We start from the raw sequence: 23,239 nt of genomic DNA on the forward strand, positions 1-23,239 counted from the left end.
GACTTACTGAGCTTATCAGATTAGTGCTACAAGTATTTAAAAAATTAATGCCGCTGGATGAGCATTATGGTATGACTGCAGGACCAGTTGTAAAGGCAGCTCTCTGCTTGTAAATGTAAGGGTAGTGTAGAACACCAAAAAAACTGCTGTTATTCAATTCATTCGAACATTTGGAGTAAGTTCAGTTTCCCTTTCTTACTCACATCTTAGCACAAAGCCTTATCCAGAGCTGCCCGTTGAAAAGCATTTTTAAAAATTAGCAAAGCCTCCTAAGCAGACATTGGCATATGTGAAAGGATTTGCAAACTGAAGGTGCCAGGGACAGCAACCAATAATTATCTGAAACATTTAAACAAGGGGAATATCTTTGGAAGTAGCTCTGAGAAGTGGCCAGGCCTATGCTTCCGTCTGCTCTGGCACAATAAAGAAACTGCAAAAGCTGCACTAGCTTAGAACAAAGTGCTTTCTCAACATATGTTTATAAACAGAATGTAAGAAGTTTGTTTGACAAGAACTACGCATTCCCCCACTGGAAAAACATAATGCCCCTTTCACTGCTATGCTTGTAGTAAAAGAAAATAAATAAGATTCTAGCAGAAAGGCTAAGACAGATCCAGAAATTTCGCAGCCAATTTGTTGCACTTTGCAGTGAATGCTTCCCAAGTGAAGTTTTACTTTAGGTCTGGAAAACAAGCTGTGAAAAGGTGTAGGACATACCAGACACTCCTCAGGATTCGTATGCTGATATACGTGGTCTCTTTTCCAAATAAAGAGAATTCATCTGGGGAGGTCTTAACGTACCTGAAAAGATTTCTTCCTTCCAATTTTTATGCTCAGGGAAAAAAAAAAAATCAGCTCATAAAACAACGAGCCACAGAAGGGCCACATAAAATCTGCTTTCTAAACAGTCGCTGCTTCAAGCAAGATGCTTGCCGCACCCATTTTCTTCTCAGCTCCTGAACTGAAAGCTATTTTCAAGCATGACTACACAACATCTTAAAACAGCCAACACACATTCACTGTACATCATTCAGCCCTTGGCCAACATATCCGGCTTCCCACCCTTTTGGTGGCAGTCTAGGTTCAAACCTCATGCTGAATGTTTGAATCATCCTGCGTGCCTTTACGGCCCATTAGCTTCCATTTGTGATGGACCAGTCTCTCTCCAGCTGTAGTTAGCTTAGCTGCTAATTGCCCCAGCATTTGAAAACATTCCACATAAAAATCAATAGCAAGAATAAAATACTTTTGAACCTTTACAGACACGCTGGAATTTCACCCATTTTGTAGTCGAAGATCCCAAGGAGATCAAAAGAAAATAACCATGACTCTTGCCTTGCTCATTTTGGTTGTGATAAAAATGCTTTTCCTTGCATTTTGTAACACAGGCCAGACCATGCTGGATTAAATTAATCATGAAGAAAATGATCCTCCTACCGAGACCTACCGAGAAATACAACATGGCAAAAAGCAGTGCAAATTCACCGTAGACCATTTCATTCTTGTTTTGAAAGAGCAGTCTGAAGTTAAGATAATTTATTCATCATGCCCATCCAAACTTTCATGTCCCTTGAAGATGCCAACAAACATACCGTTTAATGTGAAATGCTATGCTGTTTTTCTTTTTTTTCAGATGTGGACATCTGTTCCTTGGAAAATTCAAACAGGTAGATAATAGTCACAACTTAAAATCCCTGTATATCTAGACTGAATCTAAGGATATGTATTATGTACCATTTTTAAACACAACAGGAAAATAAAAGTTAAGCTACAGAATGCAGCTGAAGGAAAGGATGAACAACAGTTAAAAACTACCACAGTTTGGTGTTTGTGCATAGAAGCATTTCAGAGAGACCTTGGATGATGCAATTTAACTAACACTACCAAACAAGAAATCCTGAAGTACTACATCCACTTTTAAAGGAGAAGAAAATTATAAAATAAAATAAAAAAAAAGAAGAAAGAAGCTGCAGACATAAGATCATCCTGTCAGCTGTAAAACTTCCATTGCTCACTGTAGAAGTCTTAATACAAATACGCATGTCATCCACTTATGGCCTTCCTCACAAATATGACAAAGAAGTGACCTAGGAAAATACCACCAAGAGTGTGCGACAGACTCAAATAGCTAAGTACCCAGAATCAACTTGGCTTAAGGGTCATCTCAGGCTCAGAAATATTTGGTAAGAAAATTGTTTTTCCCACAGTGTGTGAACAACTAAGCTGCTTTTCCTCGGGCAACTTCCCAACCTACGTATCACCATTACCGGATGGAATACCTGTCCTGGTAAGCAGCAGAGTGATGCAAAAGAGAGGTTTTCACTACTTGTTGAGGGAAAAAAGAAATGTTGTAGTTCTTCCTGAGCATCTATGAATCTAACTTCCCAACATGTATAAATAAAACCACGGAAGGGTCCCATTAGAGGCTGCAGTTAATTAACACAACTGCCCGGGTAAAACCAGGCTGTACAGCATAGCCAATTCTAAATATTCCAAAATTAATACAGAATTGGACCCTACACGATTTCAGTAAACCAAATTTTTCCCAATGCTTATAAGTCTAATTATCAAGAATGATCAATGAATTGGGTTTTAAACTAATTAGGTGTTATGCAGCTGCTTCCCAACTCTTTCAAGTCAGGCAGATGTTATAATAGAAAATGAAATTACATCCTCCTTTTGCTGCTATTCCAAAACTTTAGTCCTCTGATGACTTCAGACGACCTCAACATGCAGAATTACCCACAGTTCCATGGGAAATGAATCTAACACGCGTATTTTTTCCCCAAAACAATGATACTACTCTGCTTGTAGTCACCAATACTGTTTTATTAACCTGATATTCCTTACAATTCTTTGTATTGAATAACTAATTGCCAAGCACATCAATATTTCAGAGCTTCTTACAAGCACCAGATCACCGTTTAAAAGTTTACTGGCACAAATGTCAAACTATGAAACTTGCCAGATATTTCAAAAGCCAAAGAAATGCCCCAAACACAGCTGAAACTTGTGTCTTTAGGATTCAGGAAAACTCGTGCAGCACAATCTCTGCTACCTAGAACTTTGCACTACCGCTGACCACCGAGTCTGTACCAGTAGTACACTGCAGCATCAAACTGCATGTAGGATCTCCCTTCCCTGCTATATCTGACTAGCTTAACTTTTAATACCATATATTCCAAAGGCTAAAGAGATTACAGAATCAGTATGTAATAGAAATCATAGCAACTGAATTAGCTTAGCATGATGAAATTCCACACTATCCCATACAGTGCATGAAAGAAGGTGCGAGTTCATAAAAGAGGCCTAACAAGGAAAAAGTAGGGCATGGAGAATAAAGATATTTTAATAGAATGATAGTAAATAACATCTTTCATATTTATCTTGGAGGTCTTTCAGCAGGGAAACTCCTGCTGCCTAGCAGTGGATCTAGAAAAAAAGTTAAAACCAATAAAGGTAAATCCAATAATTCACCCACCCTCCAGCGTCACTGCTCAGCTCTGTGAAAATTACTTGCAAATGCAAACAATTATAGTGCACCACTCTCCAATGGAAATGTTTTAAAAATGTAAGTCACTGTAGAAAAGGTTACAAGCTTCTTTTCACTCCTATTTTTCCTGCTCACCAGAATGTTTTCCCCCCACCCTCAAACTAGAATCTCATTTTCAAAACTACACACAGCATTTGTTTCACTTTGAAGTCTGTGAGTAGGCGCTGCAAGTTTTCCATGGCATCCTGAGCTCTGCCTTCGCCCACGGAGTAGACAGAAAGACACGGCGGTGAGATCTGCCGTCCCCCATTGACCGCGCTCACGTTTGTGTATTTTTTTCCATGGTCTCATAGTTGCCTTGTAATGCAAAGGGCCTACTACATAAGCTTACTAATGAGGAACATCTTACTAAAGATCCATTGATCCTGTTTTTTCCAGAAACATGGTACTTTATATGAAATGCATTTTACTTAGAGAAGTCCACAACATAGCTTATATCCCTGAATATCCCTGAATACCCTAAAACCAGCCAATGTCAGTTATCTGTTTGGACATATCTGATAAGAAACTACACCTCTTGTAAAGGATAACCGCTTTGAGTCGGCTGCCAAAAGGCACTTTTATCATATGTAAATCACAAGACAGACAATGTCTCTCAGATAGGAGATCCGGCAGATTTTGCCATTCGGCTGCATTCACAGGGGGTTCTGGTTCTCTGAAAATCCTTCAGGATGTTCCTAAAAAGAGATTCCACGAAGATGCTCATGTAAAGATAGACACTGAACACCCTTCCAATTAAATCAGCTTTAAAAATATATATACATATACACGCACAGAGCACGTCTCAGCATTTTGTCAGGTGCTGTAGCAACTGTTGCACTTCAGAATTACCAATGAGAAAAAAAAAAATCTGGCTGTTTACAGCAGGGCAAGAAACAAGAAAGAAAAGAAAGAGTCAGGCCTCTTCTGGTGCCTGGCTCCACAGAAGGCTGGGGACTCACGGTTGGGCATGTGCCATAAACCCAGTAAGTGTCTTTTATCAAAAGCTTGAAGAGCAAAAAGACAGGGCAGCTTTTCCCGACCGCACGGCACAACACTGGCCACCTCGTAACCATCCAATAGCAAATAAGCACATTTTGTTCTGTGGCATCAAAGAAAGAAATACAGCTCTATGATTGCCGAGTCCTTAGCGTCTTGGTGGAGAAAATAAAAATTAAAAGGAAAAAAACAAAACACTTTAAACAGTAGAAAGGCTCAGGTGAGCACAGGGAAATCAGTGTAAACAGTTTGCATTTTCACTGGCAACTCTACGATCATACAAGCTAGAATCTTATTTTAAGAGGCAAGGCAAAATTACCAGACAGCAATGACACTGAAATCTCAGATGAACGTGACCTATTTTTGAGGATCCCTGACCTTAACACGCTGTTTGGCATTTACCTAAATGAACTGAGCAATCCTAGTACAGAGTTTAAAATAAGTCCTTTACTGAGAGCTTAAACTTGCCCATATAGCTTGACTAACAAAACAAAAAACAAAACAAAACAAAACAAAAGTCAGGAAGAATAGCGGGAAAAGCTGATAGAGCAGTTACATGCAGACAATACCGGAAAGCTTATAAAAGGCAAAACCACACAAAAATTTTCAGCTGAAAACCTTGTCAAAAATACTTAGTTTTTACAACAAATATGGCTTTTTTCTTTTTTTTTTTTTTTAAACTCAAAAAATAGGGAAGGAGTGCAGAACAGCCAGAAAGCACAGTGGTCTCCATGACCTTTTCACAAGTTGGAAATTCAGAGTCAAACCTCAGTTCTGCCTTACCAAGACCAGAAATGAAGTTTATTTTCCATATCCTAGATATATTCCCTAATCAAAAAGCCTATATTCCTCTTTCTATTTCTCTGTCAAAAATACTAAGTATAATTTCTATTCTAAGAGAAATAACTAGGAAACTGACAGTTTTCTAAAAAGCAGAATTCTTTTTCTTTAGCCAGCATTTCTGAAGATTCCTCCAGATAACTCCAATTACCATTCCTAATGAGCATTAACTGGAATTACTGTATGTAACCATCGCTTTTCCATCAACCTCCACTTTTCTGAGCGATTTTATCGACTACCACATTTGACAGCAAACATCCTACAAAATTATAACCTGTTATCAGTGATTTAAAAAGTAATTGGTAGGTCAAGTATCGCAAACAAAACATAGCAGGGTATGCTTCGAGATTTGTGTGTGGGTGTAATAAGCAGAAGCTCAAGAATTTTATTAGCAGCGTATTTACAGATACCGCTTCCCGACGCACTGCAAGCCCTTGCATACTTACGTACACATCTGGCTGGCAAGGCAGTGGCTGTTCAGAGAGCAGACGCCAGTTTAGCTTTCTCAAGGTTACTTAGTGACGTCATCTCTTGGAAATACGACGTGACACATCTATCAACTTCAAGATCAGCATCCAAAACAGACTCGCCAGTGACTAACACCAAAATTAGCAATACCTCAGCTGACCTCAGAGAAAGTCTACGGGGGCAGAAAAAGATTTCAAGCACGACACCTACCCATTTCATTCCTTATATTATTCCTACTACTTTTTTAGCATATAGTGAGTAAAATAATTTTAACCAACTATTTAAAAGCATTTTTTCTATTCTCTACAATGATGACACAGTGAGGAGCTCCTTCCAGTCTAGATGTCACTTGACAGCTAAGAGAAATTAAACCCCTGTGCAGCGACATCGAACAGTGTTCAGAAGAACTCCCAGTCCACGGCTACTCCCCGTTACTGGATGGTACAACCTGTGTTACCTTGAAGTAACCTGTGATCTGCTAGCAAAGCACCACAAACGTGTTACCTGTACGCCTCAACAGCATCACTGTAAATGAGGACTAACATGAGTTAGCATTTGGTTAATTAGTATGGATTACATACCAAAAAAATAAGAGAAGAGCATCCAGCTTCCTGTTAGATGTGATGTCATGTAACGATCGCATGAACATTGATGATTTTCACTTCTTTAAATCATTCAGCCAACAATAGAGGATTTTTGTTTTTTTAAAGGCAAACTTCATTATACATACAGAAAGGAATTACTCATACATTTCTCTGCAATCTAAAGTGAAATACCTTTTGCAACATGCTGGCCATTTAAACGTCAATTCTTCATGTCCCATTCAGTTACTTACCTAAAAAAAAAAAAAAAAAAGAAAAAATACATTAGTTTTCCATGTTCTCAAATCTATCGTGAATGCAAAACCTTGTTCTCCACTCTTCCCCAGCAAATTTTCAGTAGTTATAAATTAGGTAAGACTATTAGGGTAATGGGTTTTGGTTATATCATTAGTTTAGATGACATGTTTTCACTTCTGCTTCAGCTAAGCATTCATTAATTGAATTTAAGAACTTTCTTTCCTTATTATTGCTTCTTTCTTCCCCAGTAATGATATCTAAATAAAAGCTTCTTGATGCCCTCAATAATTTGATTTCCATATTCTATTTACTCTGGAAAAAAAAGTCATAATTGCAATTGCAGTAATGGAAATATAAATGGAAATATAAAATATTCAGCAGAAGTACCCCAACATCATACTCAGTACAGAAACAGATGTTTGTGCAACTTCTTAACAGCAATGGGGGGGAAAAAAAAAAAAACAAGCGGGTTTTGAATGTAACAGAGCACAGAACAGCAGACCATGAGACTCTAGCTGACAGACGACTATGAATTCAGGTACAGTCTCCATAGGATCTATACTTCAGCCATGGATTTCCTTCGTGGTTCTGTCGTTATTTTCTATGACCTTGAACCACTTCATCACTTTACTTTTACAATGGTAAAGTATTTTTTTTGCCCAGGTCCTTGAGGCTCTGGATATTAAAAAAGGAGTACATAGCAGTAGGTACTACTACCTGCCTGAGCAACTAGTTACTAATGAGCAAGTAGAAAAGAGTTTGCTGTCAACTATACTCAAGTCTTCACTCACTCACTCCCTGTTCAATAATTTCATCCCCCTCATCAGCCAGCCCTCCCTTTTCCTCTCAAGACATCAAAATCATTTCCGAAGTTGATGTTGTTCTCTTGCTTTTACCATATATCCTTTTAGAAGGGAATGACTGTATTCAAAGCTTTGCCAAACTTCAAATCCATTAATGACAACCATGTCAACGTTCAGGAATAGCCAAAAATTGTATTTAAGTGATTAAGTTGAACTTTTTTCATAGGAGTTAAGTCTGCTGCTTCCCTGAGGCCAGGATCAGGGATGCAGCCAGAAAGCTTCCCAACCTGGTTCGCCCCTCTGACTACTATCCTCTTTTGATAGTCGAGGCTGGCAGCGATCATATTGAAGAGAGAAGCCCGAAGGCTATCAAATGAGACTTTAGGGGACTGGGGCGGTTAGTGGATGGAGCGGGAGTACAGGTGGTGTTTTCCTCTATCCCTACAGTGGCAGGGAGAGGTACCGAGAGGACACGGAAAGCCCACCTGATTAACACGTGGCTCAGAGGCTGGTGCCAACACAGAGATTTTGTTTTTTTTGACCACGGGGCGCTTTACTCAGCACCCGGCCTGATGGCCGCAGACGGGTCCCTATCTCTAAGGGGAAAACGGATCCTAGCCCAGGAGCTGGCAGGGCTCATTGAGAGGGCTTTAAACTAGGAAAGAAGGGGGACGGGACTGAAATAAGGCCTGTTGGAGCTGTGCCAGGGGGAACAATGGCAAGGCCGGGGGAGAAGGCAATGGCCCAACAGAAGTGCATCTACACTAATGCACGCAGCATGGGCAACAACCAGGAGGAGCTGGAAGCCATCGTGCAGCAGGCAGGCTATGACTTGGTTGCCATCACGGAAACGTGGTGGGACCACTCCCATGACTGGAGTTCTGCAAAGTCTGGCTACAGGCTCTTCAGAAGGGACAGGCAGCACAGCAGGGGTGGTGGTGTGGCTCCCTATATTAGAGAGTGTTTTGATGTTGTGGAACTTGAGGCTGGGAATGATAAGGTTGAGTCCCTATGGGTTAGGATCAGAGGGAAGTCCAACAAGGCAAGCATCCAGGTGGGGGTCTGTTACAGACCGCCAAACCAGCATGAGGAGACGGATGAGGAGTTCTACAGGCAGCTGGCAGAAGTTCCGAAATCATCAACGCTTGTCCTCGTGGGGGACTTCAACTTCCCAGACATATCCTGGAAGCACAACACAGCCCAGAGAAAGCAGTCTAGGAGGTTTCTGGAGAGCGTGGGAGATAGCTTCCTGACGCAGCTGGTTAGAGAGCCTACCAGGGGAGGTGCCCCGCTAGACCTTCTGTTCACAAACAGAGAAGGACTGGTGGGAGATGTGGTGGTCGGGAGCTGTCTTGGGCAGAGTGACCACGAAATGGCAGAGTTCCCTATTCTTGGCAAAGTCAGGAGGGGGACCAGTAAAACCGCTGTCTTGGACTTGAGGAGGGCTGTCTTTGAGCTGTTCAGGACACTGGTTGGCAGAGTCCCTTGGGAGGTGGTTCTGAAGGGCAGGGGAGCCCAGGAAGGCTGGGCACTCTTCAAGAAGGAAATCTTAATGGCTCAGGAGCGGTCTGTCCCCACGTGCCCAAAGACGAGCCAGTGCGGAAGAAGACCGGCCTGGCTGAACAGAGAGTTGTGGCTCGAGCTTAGGAGAAAAAAGAGAGTTTATAATCTTTGTACGTCATATTTGCCCAAATGATAAAAAAAAAGTCCATTCTGCAGTCCTGTTATTCTCTGCACTGTACAAAAGCAATTTTGGTTAATCACAACATTAACTAGTGTCCTAAAACACTTTTTAGAAATCACTTCAAATTAAAGCATAACAACTGTGATAGAAGAGACAGCTTCTGAATAGTACTCTGCAACGCTAGCAAGCAAAAAACAGCAACAGCAGGAAAGCTGGACTGACCAACATGCGTCTTTTGCCAAGGGGAATTTATGTTAGGGTCCTGCCTCCAACACTTCAAAACAGTGAGTTGGTTTCCAAAGTCATAAAACCGGGTTTGGAATGAAGGGACTTAATTTTGTTTTCTTAAGGTTTTTGAATGCTTTCTTGCTCTATAAGGATTGTGTCTTTCAGGCTTTTTTCTTAAGTAACAAGGCATAAAGATGTACCTCAAAATCAGAGCTTGAAACAGTCATGTATGCATGTACCTGTGGGAAGAAGATCTGCAACATCTGTATTGACGATGAGACAAAATCCCAGCAAAGCAAAGACTAATAGCACTGCTAAATCCACACTGCATCCAGATGACACGGTCTGTACAAGCCCCCCAAACCAGTATGTACCTGATGAGCTCGCAGCTCTCTTCCCCAAGCACACAGTTGCTGGTATCATTACAGTCTGCATTTGTTTTCGGCCAGCCTTTTCAACGCTCCCTGCAGAGCAGGCAGGCACGAGGGCAGAACCTCCGAGACGTCCCATCCTCCTCATCCTCCCAGGACCAAGCACCCAGATGGGAAAAGCCTCCAGAACAGCAGCATGGGCAGCAGCACCTTTGCTGGAGTCTGGGTGACGGCGCCTGTTTTTCCCCAGAATCCATACCAGGCAGCAAGCACAGGTGTCATTGTCCGCACACCTCAAATGAATCCCAACTCCTATTTCTCCCATCTGTGCACGTCATCCATCATTCCTCTATCCATCACCTTTGCGTGCACCGATTCTGAGAAGAAAATATTTCGGATTGCATCCATACAACCCTTTTTGACATATGCTGGCTTTTCATCTGTTTTCTTAACTGATACAGCAAGTCGAGAATGATAAGAGATGTACCTAAATCCCACGCCAACTAAATAGCATTCACATTCAATTAACCTCATCGCAATTTCTGTAACTCATAACCCCATCCTTTCCAGTGTTACGCTCGCGCAAGCTTTCTGAAACAAATCAGATGGAGCTCACTTTTGCACATAGCATGCTCCCACTGAACAGAGCGTACAGGCTCATCACTAACTCTGCCTGCTTCCGACTATTTTAGACTGAATGTTGAAAGGCTGCCAGTTGCAGACACCTACTGTACAAGCTCTGCTGCTTCCACCTCCTGTCAGCCGGCTCTGTGATGCCTCTGAGCAAGCATGGTGCTTTTTCCTTGGCAGAACTCATCTTACCCTCTTTCAAACGAGGAAATTTTTGTTCCTCTAGTTCATATGCATGCACTTTTCATCTTTTCCAAGAGAAATTAAGTGCCAGCTACAATTCATACTTCTTCAGGAAATAAGTCCATTTCAGAATGCATAACGCTACTGTACTTTAACTACAAGATGTACTTAGCTGGATTCAAACCGTACTCCTTTGTGCCTTTGTCTCTATAATAACTATTCAACGCACTAGTGGCATCTACCAGGACTTGGATTAAATGTGCCAGTGCTTGGGTTTGGTTTTTATTCCTTCCCTTTTCAAGGGGGAGCACAGTTCTCACAGTTTGCAAGAAAACAAATTAATCCTGTTTATCACAGGTGCTTTCACTGCTAGTTTTCCTACAGTTATTTGCAATAATTACCCAAATACCTTTTCCATGGATAATTTGGAGTGGTAAGAAAAACTTGAGGGACTACTTTTTGCAGTACCTTGTTTGCAGTTTAAGAAGTCAGGAGGGTCCCGGTAAGGGCAGGGGGGGAAGCATTAAACTGCAAGTGCCACAGCCAGACCTTACTTTCTGTGAGGGAAAAAAAAAATCATTGTCCTTTGCCGTTTTGCAAGTGGTATGCCGATTGGATTGCCTGGGGGTTATACGAGAAGAGTCGAAATCAACAGAAGCAGCCCTTGTTGTGCATTAAGGGCAACCACCAGGAATGCGCATACTTGAGCTGTCCTTCTCCCATTCGAGCTGCAGATCACAAGCATTCCACTCAGATGAGGTGTACGTTTCTCTTGTAAGGGTGAAAAGTATTTATATGGGAAACAACGATCGGACTCCGAACGAGGTGACTCATACACCGATAATGAATCCCATACCTTTTTTTTTTCCCCCCCATGTAACATCCTCCATTTGCACCTTAGCAACCTAAGCCCATTAAGACTGCAATGATTTGGGAATTGCTTAGCACAGAGCCGAGATGCAAGCTGTTAGCCTCCAGCTTCCTTCAGTGAAGAGCAAGCCAGGGGCAAGCTGAAGGCATACTTGCTGGAGGGCAGGTGTTGCTCACTGCTCCCAGACTCTCCTATCTCAGGTATCCCCAGCTTTGCACTTGGCAATAGCTAGAGTTTGACCTGTGAAAATAACCCAGTTCTGGAAAGTCCTTAAGTACACGATTAAATGTGATATAGGCACACACTCGGAACTGGTACTTATCCAAAAAGGCAGCTAAGCATGGGCCTGACCTACAGACAAAGGCCTGGAAGCCACAGTGCCTCAGCTGGTGCTGAGGTGGGCTGTGGCACTGCACACATTTGTGACAAGTATGCTTGAAAAGCCTCGAAGTCTGTCTTCTCCCCACATCCCCAGCAAGTTCTCTTTGATCCTGGGTAGCACCCAGGATCTAAACCAGGCCAAGATAGATTTCATCCTTCGGATGGGCTGTAGCCTTAAGGCTGGGGGCTGTGTTGAAGATCCTGCTCCAAATCAGGCAAAACGAGCATTTCAGCTCACAGCACTGACATGCGATATGAGAGTCCTCATCTGGGCTCTGAGCTATTCTGGACAAGCATCTCAGCCTCTTCCTGCAGAGCTGATCCACTTTGTACAGTTAAATATTCATTGGGTTGGGGAGAGAGGATGCATAACACGCGTGTCAAAGCAGGGAAGAAATCAGAGTAATTGATGAGCCATTAGAAACTACACTACTTGAAAAGTTTCCTTAGGCGTTTGCCGTGAATCCAGCAGTGCGGGTAAAGGACATTAAGAAGACTAACTTGCACGTTAGACTCCACCATTTGTGCAAAGAGCTGATCACAGCTTCTCCACGCTCCCTCTGCCCCCTTCCCAGTGCCACTCCAGCTACTGCTCTCAGGCCCCAGAAATGCTACTGCACACAACAGGCACGGCTTTCTTCCTCTCCAATATCAACTGCTAAGAGAAAAATGGCATCTAAAGGAGAAATAATGATGACCACGTTAGTAGCAGGTGTCATAGTACCACTTTTATCCATTGCACACACGGAGCCACACCTTCCTCCAGCTTGAGAGTAGGATGAAGATGCGATAGTTATTATGAATCAGGGAGGAAGTCGGTACAACAGCTTAACCACTGAGCTTCTCAAGAAATAGGATTAGCACTAATGGATGAAGCTGTCTCTTGTCTGCCTAACAATTAGAAGTGATCCTCCAAAAACACTGTCCGGGATTATATTAACCAGCAATTAGTGACATAAATAGCTACGAGACTGAAATCATAGTTTTCCTACCACCGCAGAGGGCTGGAAACTGAAGTAATTCAGTCCAAACCCGCATGCTGCCATTTGCTCGGTGAGCAGTGACAAAGCCTCCTTCCTGCAGGATCCATGCCCACCGAGCGAGGTTCTCGAGAAGCCAGCCACCTTCGGTGTGCTTGTTCTGTGGGGCAGCAGCAGCTGGTAAAGCACTGCAGCGCTACAGTCCTACAGTGACCCCCCATCACCTGATCTTGTGCATCCCATGGCCAAATAATTGTGTTCTGTGGCTTCCTTGCACTTCTCATTACAACACATTCTTGCATCTGCTTAGAGAGTCTTGCGCACAGAGTGAACATGGCTGTTTTAAATTAGAACTTGATTAAAAACCACTTTATTCCAACAGACCAAACTTCTACCCTTCTCTGAATGATATCTCCTGTTTTCAGAACTTATTCTGAACTAACCTTTTAAGAAATTGAGTGTTATTTTTGGCTCCTCTTTTCTGCAACGATTTGTCTTTTCATCCGTTCTTTGGTACCTTCACGTGTTCATCCTGATACCTGCAACTTACCAAGGAAGTGGCTTGAGAAAAGGTACGTTAAATCAGGTATGTTAAAATTTCATGGGAAATTTTCCATGTAAGAAAACATCAGTGTGAACATTCCTGAATCATTTTGGAAACCGCCTCTGGTTACAGGTTATCAGCTGCAGCACCTGTGTCTCTCAGGGCAGCTTTCTACAAGCAGGGTCTGCGTGCTTAGAACTAACTCTGCACATGGCCACTGGGACAGAGAGGATAGGTGACGAGGTGAAACAGGTAATCAGCCTAATAGCATTTTCCTGGTTTTGGAGACTTAGGTGTCAACCTAGGTGAAAAGAAAGCCTCAAAAGGGAAACTTAGGATGGAGGTATCCAAGCAAGAGAGTGAAAAACACACATGGGAAATTGATGGTGATGGGACGCATAAGTAAAGAGATAAAGAAAACTCAAGAACGAGATGTTCTGAGATAGAAAAGAAGTCAAGAACGTGCGAGCAGAGTCACTCACTAAGTACTATAACATACTTATTAGCACATTTACATGTGGGATAGGCATACACACATCTCCTTCCAAAGCTGCATGGCAAACAGTCAGCACTGGTGCCAGCCAGGGGAGAGAAGGCCAGCAGGAACAGGGCAGCCCCGGCAGGGTGCAGGAGAGGCTGCAGAGGATGTTGCAGAGGGCCCAGGTGCTCAAGCCACAGGCATTCACTGCACTCCTGTGTCTCCCTGTCCCTTGCTTGGTCTCACTCTTGCCCTTTCCATCCAGAAAAGGCACTGAAGTGCTCATCTCAAAACACACGTTGAAGCTTCAAATCCATTGATCCCTCTTTGGAGTTTTAAGCTTTCTAGACACAATAAAAGGCAAGCTTTGGAGAAAACAAAATTAACAGAAAGTCATGATTCTGTGGAGAAAGGCTTTCAACCCCCAACCAAAAGGGGTGATTCTGCCACACTGACCTCTGAAACATGGGGCAGATTCCCGTTGAAGTCAAGCCTGGGATGGGAACAATGGGAACATGGTTTTAATATCTTTAGAGTAAGAACTCTTAGTTCATAGAGGCAAAATCTCTGCTACTGCTTCGATCAGATTTTTAGATAGCTGCCCCAGTTGATAGGAAAGGAGCACGGAACAAACTGTGGGGCTAACAAAACTAAAGCTGGTAAGATCTTAACTAAGTCTTGTTCTGTTCCCCCTCTAAGCTCATCGTGGTTAAAATCCACACCTGGCTACCATCCCTAATAAAATATGAAATGCTAAACCCCACAGAGCAGCAAACATTGAACACAGCTCTTACTTTGCATCCTTGATACCATTTTGCATCATCTAAAACATTGAAACTGATGCATTAAAATGAATTTAATCTGTTTTTCTGCTTTTCAAACCCACTGCCTCTGCACACTCCACTTCAAGAGCTCTAAAGCCAGCTTCCTTTTTTCCATCGGAAAGTTTCAGCACGCTGGCAGGGCACTGAGTCACCAGGGTCACGGCGAGGGAGAACAAACGCTGCCTTTGTGCACCGTCCCTGGACCACAGAGAGCTCGACTTGCAGATGCAGTGCAGTTTGGGGCAGCATCAATTGCACAAAATGCGCAACATTAAAAGCGCCGAGAGCATGAACTCCTTCATGGTGACAGAGGCTCTCAAAGCCCAAGGCTCTTCTGAATGTTTTCAGCAAAAGAATTCCTTAAAAAAAAAAAAAAAGGACTGAGTTCTTCTTTGCTCTTATGCTTAGCTGGAGCTTGAACACTACAGCCCAATTCTGCAAACTCTTAGAAACCATCGGTATGTTTATAAAACTAGCAACTGCGTCTAGTAGTTTACTCTCTCTTCTTCCCAACCCTAAGAATCACAAAAGATATTTCAGTAGTTTTTAAATTGCTTAAACCCACCATGTAGTTATAGCTGGCTACCTAGTAATACGAAATTAAATTGAGATTATGAAATTAAATTCTATATTACAGCAAATTAATGGCTTGCAAATTCTGATTAAATCTTAGTGGAGGGGTGGCAACCCAGTATACTTCTATTTTTATATACATATTATGTTATAATGCAGTGTTTTGTAGTTGGTTTCATTTACCATCATTTCCTCAGTCTTCCTAAAAGCACCGAAGAGCAGAAGTCTAACATCTGGCTCCAAGGTGCCTACTGAATAAAATCTAAGCATTAATAGCAAAGTAATCTACTTAATCCTTTAGGGAAATGGGGATAGTCTATTTCTGCTCCTCCAACATAAAGATCAAGCAAGAGAATAGCTCATGACATCCTCTCCAGTGCAGCTCCCAGAGTTTTCCTGCCATACCATCTTCTTGCTAACTGACAAGTGGAAAGGCCATTTGAAATTTTCGCTCCTCACTTAAAGCTACACTTCAATTGATTTCAGATTTGCATAATTTTAAATCTACACATCCAGCAAAAAAATGGTTTTATGAAAACCCTAGAAACTATTTGCTCCATGCTATACTGGTATCAGCCATGGTGAGATGTGTGTTTCGATGCAGGTGGATATAGTGCCACAGCAGTAATGGTGCAGTTCCATCTCAGCGCAAACTTCCCATTCGAGTGAACAGTGCCGGCTGACTGTTCAGGCTAGCTAGCATTCGCATACTTGCTATCAAGTACCTAGGAACCATCTCACATCTAGGGTTCCCTTTTGGAAAGGGTCCAAACATTGTGAACCACCTCTTATCTTTCCCACCCCAGGATGAGTTATTTCACAGGCCTCAAGGACAGGATCCTTGGGCAAGATACCCTCATATCACCCCTACTATGTTGTTTTGTTTATTTTTTTCTTTAATAATGGAGTAGCCAAATTTGCTATGGCTTATCCTATTTCTATGAGCACAGTGCCAGATGCCTTATTTAAGGACCAAAACATATACGGGCTGATATTTTGTAGTGGTGAGGGAAGGAGCTCTGAAAAACCCTGGAAATGATAATGACGCAGTAATGACAGTCCATGATAAAGGGGAAAGTGGAGTCCATAAAGGGTAAAACAAAAGAGTAGATAAAATTAGTTTTGGTGTGCTACCGAAGTGAAATGTTACTACAAAAGCCTAATTTTGGTAGAGACAAGAGACAGTTATCGCATTCATCAAAACAAAAGTTTGAACGAGAGCTGTGAAGACGACCAAAAAAGCATGTGCTAAAAATGTCCTGCAGGAAAAATCAGAAAGAGTTATGTGTTGGTTGAGTTAAACCCATCTGAGTCCAGGCTGACACTGAAAGAGGCACACCCACAGACACATCCCTCCAGCTCCCCCATTTCAAGATGTTGGAGACCCTGCATTGTAAATATCTTAACGCCTTCTACATGCCTTCTCCACATTATGTGACGCCCAGTTTTGAAAGATCTACGGAAGACAACTACATAAAGCTGGCAGCTATTCCTCAGCTCATTAAATCTTCCGACCTTAAAATATGAAAAACTAAAACGTGTAATTTTGTCTCCAACAATGACATTCAAAGGACAGAGAAAGATCTCGTTCATTGCTACGCTGATAACTACTGGAACGTGAAGCCAGAGGAACTTCTCTACAAAGAGAAGCCACAGAAGACAGGGCAGCAGCGAAACCACACGCGTGCCTTCCTCTCCTGCCGAAGCCCCAATCCCACATGCTGAATTTATCCCTGACAGAAAAGCAGCAACTGGCATAACGCCAGCTTCATCACCTGAGCAGTCACGTCAGAAAACAAATCCCACACTGAAAGGCTGCTCCTCGATCATTTCAAAGTCATCCCACACCCTGAATGTGGGTGTAAGTGTTTTTTCCTTTCCTATAATGCCTCGTGCAGAATGCGGCCAGTAATACTGAGTAAGGGAGAAAGGAGAGGCAGAGAATAAAAGACGATAGAAATGATCAGTCCGATATTCCTCACATCTCAGCACAAGCTCAGAGGTTAGAGACATTCATTAATGGCCAGTAATTAGATCACTACCCACCATAAATACACACCGTTGTTTCCGCCGAGAGCGCAGCGAGATTAACACACCGAGAACACCTGAACAATCTCTCATTGGCAATGACTAATTCGTTTCATAATTATTTATACACTGTGTTATGGTGTTGATGTGTTTTTGAGGCATTTTTGCGACACCTCACTGGCTTTCTTGGGGTCTGACCCAAGAAGATTTTCTCACCAGGTCTTGGGACACACATCCTCTGATGACCGTGCTCTCAGTGCCAGAAAGGCCTCCCGCAGCTCGCTGGGATGCTCCCCAGGTGCTGAGCACTTCTGAACTTCAATGCGTGGTTTAGGAAACTCAGCCAAAGGGCACCCAGCTGGGAACACAACTTGAGAAAAGAAGTTATCCCAGCGGCCACTTCTGCTTGGCTTCCTTCCTACCTTCTATGCTACGTGCTTAAGAGGCTTTAGCCAGCCTGTCTTTTAACTAAATGAAATTAAGATGTTAATCTAATTTTTGACAAACGAAGCAGAATATAAATATAGCTTGGAAAAAAACCCTCCTTAGCAGGTCCTCTGGACTCACAGCTTACCTGCCTGCTCTATGAGCAGAGATTACTGGGGGCAGGGGCATGGCACCCACGGGAGCAGGCAGGTGCAGAAACAGCTAGATCAGTTCAGGTATACGATTCCCCCAAAGACGGCAGCTCTAGCAATTCCAGAACAGCTGCAATGTAAAGTAAACCGGATGGAAAAATCACAAAGCTGTCCAGCTGAGGAAGGAAGGCTAGTCGTTGCAATATGCCCTTATCACATTGTGCTATATTAAGGATAAATTGGATTTTTAGTGCTCTTAGGCTGACAGGCATAGGTATTTCACTCCTCCTCTTGAGCACAGTATGAACATATAGCCGTGAGGATGGCTCCACACAACACAGTCCAAGGTTTAAGCCACTTGTGACCTCCCAGGTCAACGTTTCCTCGTTCAATATGAAAAGCCCAGTGAGGGAAAGGTTCCTTACAGTCTGGGGAGATGTAAAGGGCTACTGCCATAGAAACAGATTACTTTTTATTTTTTTTCTTTAAACCATCATCACTGTCACGCTTCTTTCATATCTTATTTCACTATTTTTATTATGTAGGTTAGGAAAAACAAGAAGCCCCCAAAGGATACCAGTAACTCGTTTTATTTGAGATGCAAACTTGCAGCAGCTTCTTTCATTTTGTACCCCTCCTAGAGCACGAGGAAGATGAAACCTCTCCTGAAGACAGATGAGGAGGAAGAACAGGGGCAAAAGAGAAGGAACAAGAGGGCAGCAGTAACACCATCTCCTTCATCTTCCCTCACATAGTTTCAGGAAAAACCCCAAGCCATCCCTTAGAACAAAGCAGGTCAATCTGATTGAGCAAAGGCCACACATTTTCCCCTTATGCTCAGCCTTCCAGGAGAAGGATCTACCACTCACTGCTGGACAGACTGTGATCTGTCCCATTAGCAGCCTGGGCCTGTGCTGCACCGTGCCCACTTCCCTGGGTTTTGAAGCAGCTGACACAGGAGCAAGCTCCCCTCTGAAAGCCATGCAAGTTTCATTAGGTTACTCCAGGCTTTCAGCAACACTTATCCTATTAGCGTGCACATCGTGCTGTGGGGTTGGGCCTGGCTGGGGTCCAGGCAGCTTGGGGACGGGAGCGAGCCTTGCCATTTCCAGGCAGCCGTGCCCCCAGCCTGGCTGCACAGAGGGCCGTTTGCACACACAGCTTCTGGTTCTGCCTTCGGAAGGCCAAATCCAGAGTCATGGACATCATTCAGGGATTTGTTGCCCCCCCCCTCCCCTTTAAAGTCTCAGCATCTGGTGGAAAACTCAAACAGAAAACACTTGTGTGTGTCTTTGTGTTAAAGCAGAAGCTTCTGGTGGAAGCCGATCTATTTGGGCTTTGTTTTTAATTCAAAAGAGAATGAATGAGGGACCTCTGAGAATAGTCCCAGAAGGAAACGTCAGCATGCGCTGTACCACGTATAGGATTTTCTGTATAAAGGATGAAACGGCCAACTGGATCTCATCTGGTTTGGGATGAGCCGTAAACCTGGCACAGCACTCAAGCTGGCCTGTGATATTCTGGATTAAAAATTTCCCCCAAAAAATTAAATTCAGAAGTTACTGCTCTTACTCAAGTCATTTAAGAAAAACAGAAAGCTGGCATTAGCTTCTTTTTAAAGAGTTTTGACAAAGAAAGCAAGGAATAGAGCAGAGAAGGTGCACCGAAACGTAACTCAGAGATATCCTGATCTGCCTGCCCCATGTCCTGTACTGAACAGCCTCTGCTTCAGAAGGGGCCAAGAAAAGAAAGCAACAACAGGGAACCTGAAGAGGTTTGGTCAGGAATTCTGCAAGAGAAAAAGCATTTGTCAGAGGCATGCGGCAGTGTCCGAGCGAGCACAAATCACGCCGCAGAAGCCAGGAAAACCCATCTGGTCAGATAAACCCATTAGCTGAAAACCCTTTGTGCGCATCTGCACCAGAAGCTCTGCAGCCAGGCTCACTCCAGACACCCGCGTGTCCCTTTTAACCGCATTTCACTCCTATACCTTCATTTCTGAAGCAGGGCCACCGCTCTGCAGGCAAACAGCTCTCTCCAGAGCTCCGTGATGTGTTGTTTTTTTTTGTTTTTTTTTTTTTTTTTCCTTCCCAAAAAGTGTCAAAAGCTGTATTTAGAAGCAAAACAAATTAAGTTTTATTTCAAAACTTCCTATCTGGAAAATTATATAGTATCACATAATTTGCAATTTCTAGGCCTTCTTCAGAGCAAAAGAGTATTTTTCCACGCTGAGAACTGCTGACAGATGTTCTCCTTTCTGTTGTTACACAAGTCTCGACAAAAATACACCCCAGCCTTAATAGCACTGGATGTACCCTAAGCAGGCTTTCCATTTGATCTGCTCTACGCCTCATGGCCTTTTTTTTGTCTGCTTGTTCTAGCACAATGCATGTTTGGTACCACAACAGTGACAGCTGACAACTGTTTCTCTTGTTTCCAGAAGCTTTACCATTCAATTTGAACCAAAAGCATTTGTCATATTGCACGGCACTGAAGTAGCTTTAATCAGATGAGGCCACTAGGTTGTCAGTGCCAGACTGAAAGAATTTGGTAGAACAAAAGGTGGATTTGTCTCCAGGAATTTAGGCAGGGAGAAGCAGAGCATCTTTGTGAACACACCAAGGGGAATTTCAAGGAGGAGAAAGTGAGAGCTGTAATTAAAATATTCTTGTGCAATGCCAGAAAGTAACTCTTACGTGACCAGCAGGAGGCACCTACCAGCTTGTGGCACCATTTTTAGAATTGACAAAGTAAGCCTGCCCTTCTTTATTTCAGGTGTTACCAGGATGGAGGGGGATACCTTCAGCACCCTGCTGCTACACAACTATCTATCCAGAATAATAAGCATCATCTGATACCTGGTCACATTCAGCAATTAAGCCACAAAAATTAAACAGAACAGAGTCCCCAGACTGCAGGGACAGTCCTCAAAAGTCCTCTGTTAGGACACCAAATCCCTTAGAAGTCATAATAAAGGATATTGCGTCTCTTCTAGCTAACATGTCAGAGACCACATTAAAAAAAGTACGCCACACTAAGAGGAAGGAAGTCTTCATCTTTTTGGCATTGCCTGGCCACCAAGATAATCTTCCTTACTCTTTCTACCCCTTTGGATGTTGTAGCTGTTCCAGGAGATTGACGCAGGTAATACTTAAACTCAGAAGAAAGAGACTGGAAGAGAAGGTGAGAGAAAAGGACTAGGAACACAGCTTCTCTGAAGACTACCGTGGGACACGACCTGAAAAAGCAAGGCACTCGCACAATATGCTGTGTGAGGATCCAGAGTTTTATGTACGCAGAGAGCACAGGAAACCAAATCGTTGGAGTTAGCAATAGAGCGGACACTAACAACGTTGCTTTGATGCATCATTTTCAAGGGACATTTTAAATCTCCCCAAGGTTTAATTAACCGGCTGCCAAAGGCCAAAGAAAGAGGCGCCTGGATGTTGTGTAGAGCGCGCTAGTATAGCTGGTCCTTTGGCACAAAGCAGCCCGGTTTTTGGCATTACCACATCGAAAGCTGCCTACAGTACGTTAATGAATTGGAATCCAGCCCTGCATGAAATGTTTCAACATTCACTCCAACTGTGCTCAAGGAATTTCCTATTTGCCTCTTTCCGCTAATTACGGAGCCACTGGGACAAAGCACAGCCTTTTGAGAGGTGCGGCTCGTCCTCAAGTGCTGCTCAAGTCCGTGAGAGACGTGAAATATTTTACTCCACTCAGAAGATGCACCTTAACTCTGAGAGCCAAGACAGCGCTTAGAAAAAGATGGCAAGTCTTCCTTAACTTGGCAACCTACAGGCACCAGCATCCATCTAGACCCAACATAGTCCTTAATCCAGAAGTGACAATGACCTGGTGAACGTGCTGTTTATGAGGCTCAACTCAGTTTTATAGACACCTGCCTTGACCTAAGGCAACCACGTTTGAAGACCTTGATATAGATTTCACATGGACACAAATCTTTAAGGACTCCGAGGCAGAACACAACACCTGAAGCAGCTCCAAAGCAACTTGTAGGAAGCGTGCACTTAAAAGCCTGTTAGAAAGCTTTAAAAGCCCAGATACAGCATGCAAGTGTTTGGAGCCTAACCACCCCAGCAGATCATCCAGCTTCCGAGCCCTGGCCCTGAAATGGTGCTCACATCACTTTGGACACAGCATAGAGAAAACTGGGGGCTCGTACGGTTCCCTATTTATATCGCAACCAGCTCAGAAACTTCTATAGATTCATTCTTGAGTTCAAACTGGAAAAATTGGATTTTGGAAGAAACGTCAGAACAATTTCAGAAGTACCTCACCAGTTGATATATCCTGAATGGGCAGAAAACCACCTAAAATTTGGTATTTTTAAAATTAACTAAGAAAATATGGAAATGGGATATCTGCACTCAAGTGACACCATAACCCTGGTACTTGCATGCTTTCTTTTCACCCAAGAAGACGACTCGTTGTCATGCTGGTTGTCCAGTGCCACATGTCTCTGCCCTCAGCCACAGAGAGGGAGATCAGGAGCTCAAGATTCTGATGCCCTTGCCACCAAGGCCACCAGAGCTTTTCCTGATGTCTCCACTGCATGCAGAAGCAGGTGGAGCCTTTCACCACTGCTTTGTAGGTGCTCTCTTGTCAGAGGCATCTCATCCTGCATCACTTTTTCTGGTTGTGCTGTTCTAATTAAGCAGCATCGTACGATAACTAGCAGAGTACACAATACATTGCATATTTTTCTTTTAAGGATACTTAGTAGATTATGGTAATCACAATATTTATTTCAATGCTTTCTGATTAATGAACCGATACAATTCCCCATTGAATGGGTTAATTTTGGCTTTTATACATGCAGTAACAACTATGTTCAAAAATTACAAGTGATAAGGAAGACTTAAAAATGTAGGGTTTTGTTGTTTTGCATTGATGTTCCACAAAGAAGTTGAAATGCTATACTTATTTGAATATTAAGATAATTAGTTATAACTACATTTTGAAATGCAGAAAGCTAATCCCTAGCTGGTCAAGGAAGTGACCGCTGCCAGTGTTTACCTAACACGTACAGAATAATAAAACACATCATTCTAAATTATCTTACTTTTTATGTCTTAGCTGAACTGGTATTTGGGCAGTAGACTTCACTTCTGCTACAGTATAAACCAGTACTCATTTGTAAGCCTCTTTTTCAACTCGATAAAAATTTATGAAGTTCTTACATTAGTAATGAGCTTCTATGCTTCTGCAAGCGAGCTTTTTTCCAGAAGACAATAGCAACCAGCCAAGTGGGCAGAAAAACTACAACTGAAAGCTGAGCTTCTTCCAGATGTTTTGTATTGTCAGAAAGCTGGCAACACCGCAAGAAAGTGCAGTAGGCTCATCTCTAAATACCGTAAGCTAACGCATGGGTTATGACA

The 23,239-nt window shown here is 42.9% G+C and overlaps 1 protein-coding gene across 5 annotated transcripts in view; it reads right to left on the minus strand.

Moving 5' to 3' along the window:
- The window catches only part of ANK2 (ankyrin 2), a 352,274-nt gene that overhangs the window by 290,698 nt on the left and 38,337 nt on the right, over positions 1-23,239 (minus strand). For 2 of the 5 annotated variants that reach the window (XM_083833320.1, XM_083833319.1), the window contains exon 2: positions 6,616-6,674. The exons of the other annotated variants lie outside the window; for them this stretch is intronic. In XM_083833320.1, the coding sequence (XP_083689446.1) occupies positions 6,616-6,636 (21 nt within the window). In that variant the 5' untranslated portion in view covers positions 6,637-6,674. The remainder of the gene's footprint in view (positions 1-6,615; positions 6,675-23,239) is intronic. 5 annotated transcript variants of the gene reach the window in all.

This window comes from Anser anser (genome assembly GCF_964211835.1).
Source record: "Anser anser genome assembly, chromosome: 4".
NCBI lineage: Eukaryota > Metazoa > Chordata > Aves > Anseriformes > Anatidae > Anser > Anser anser.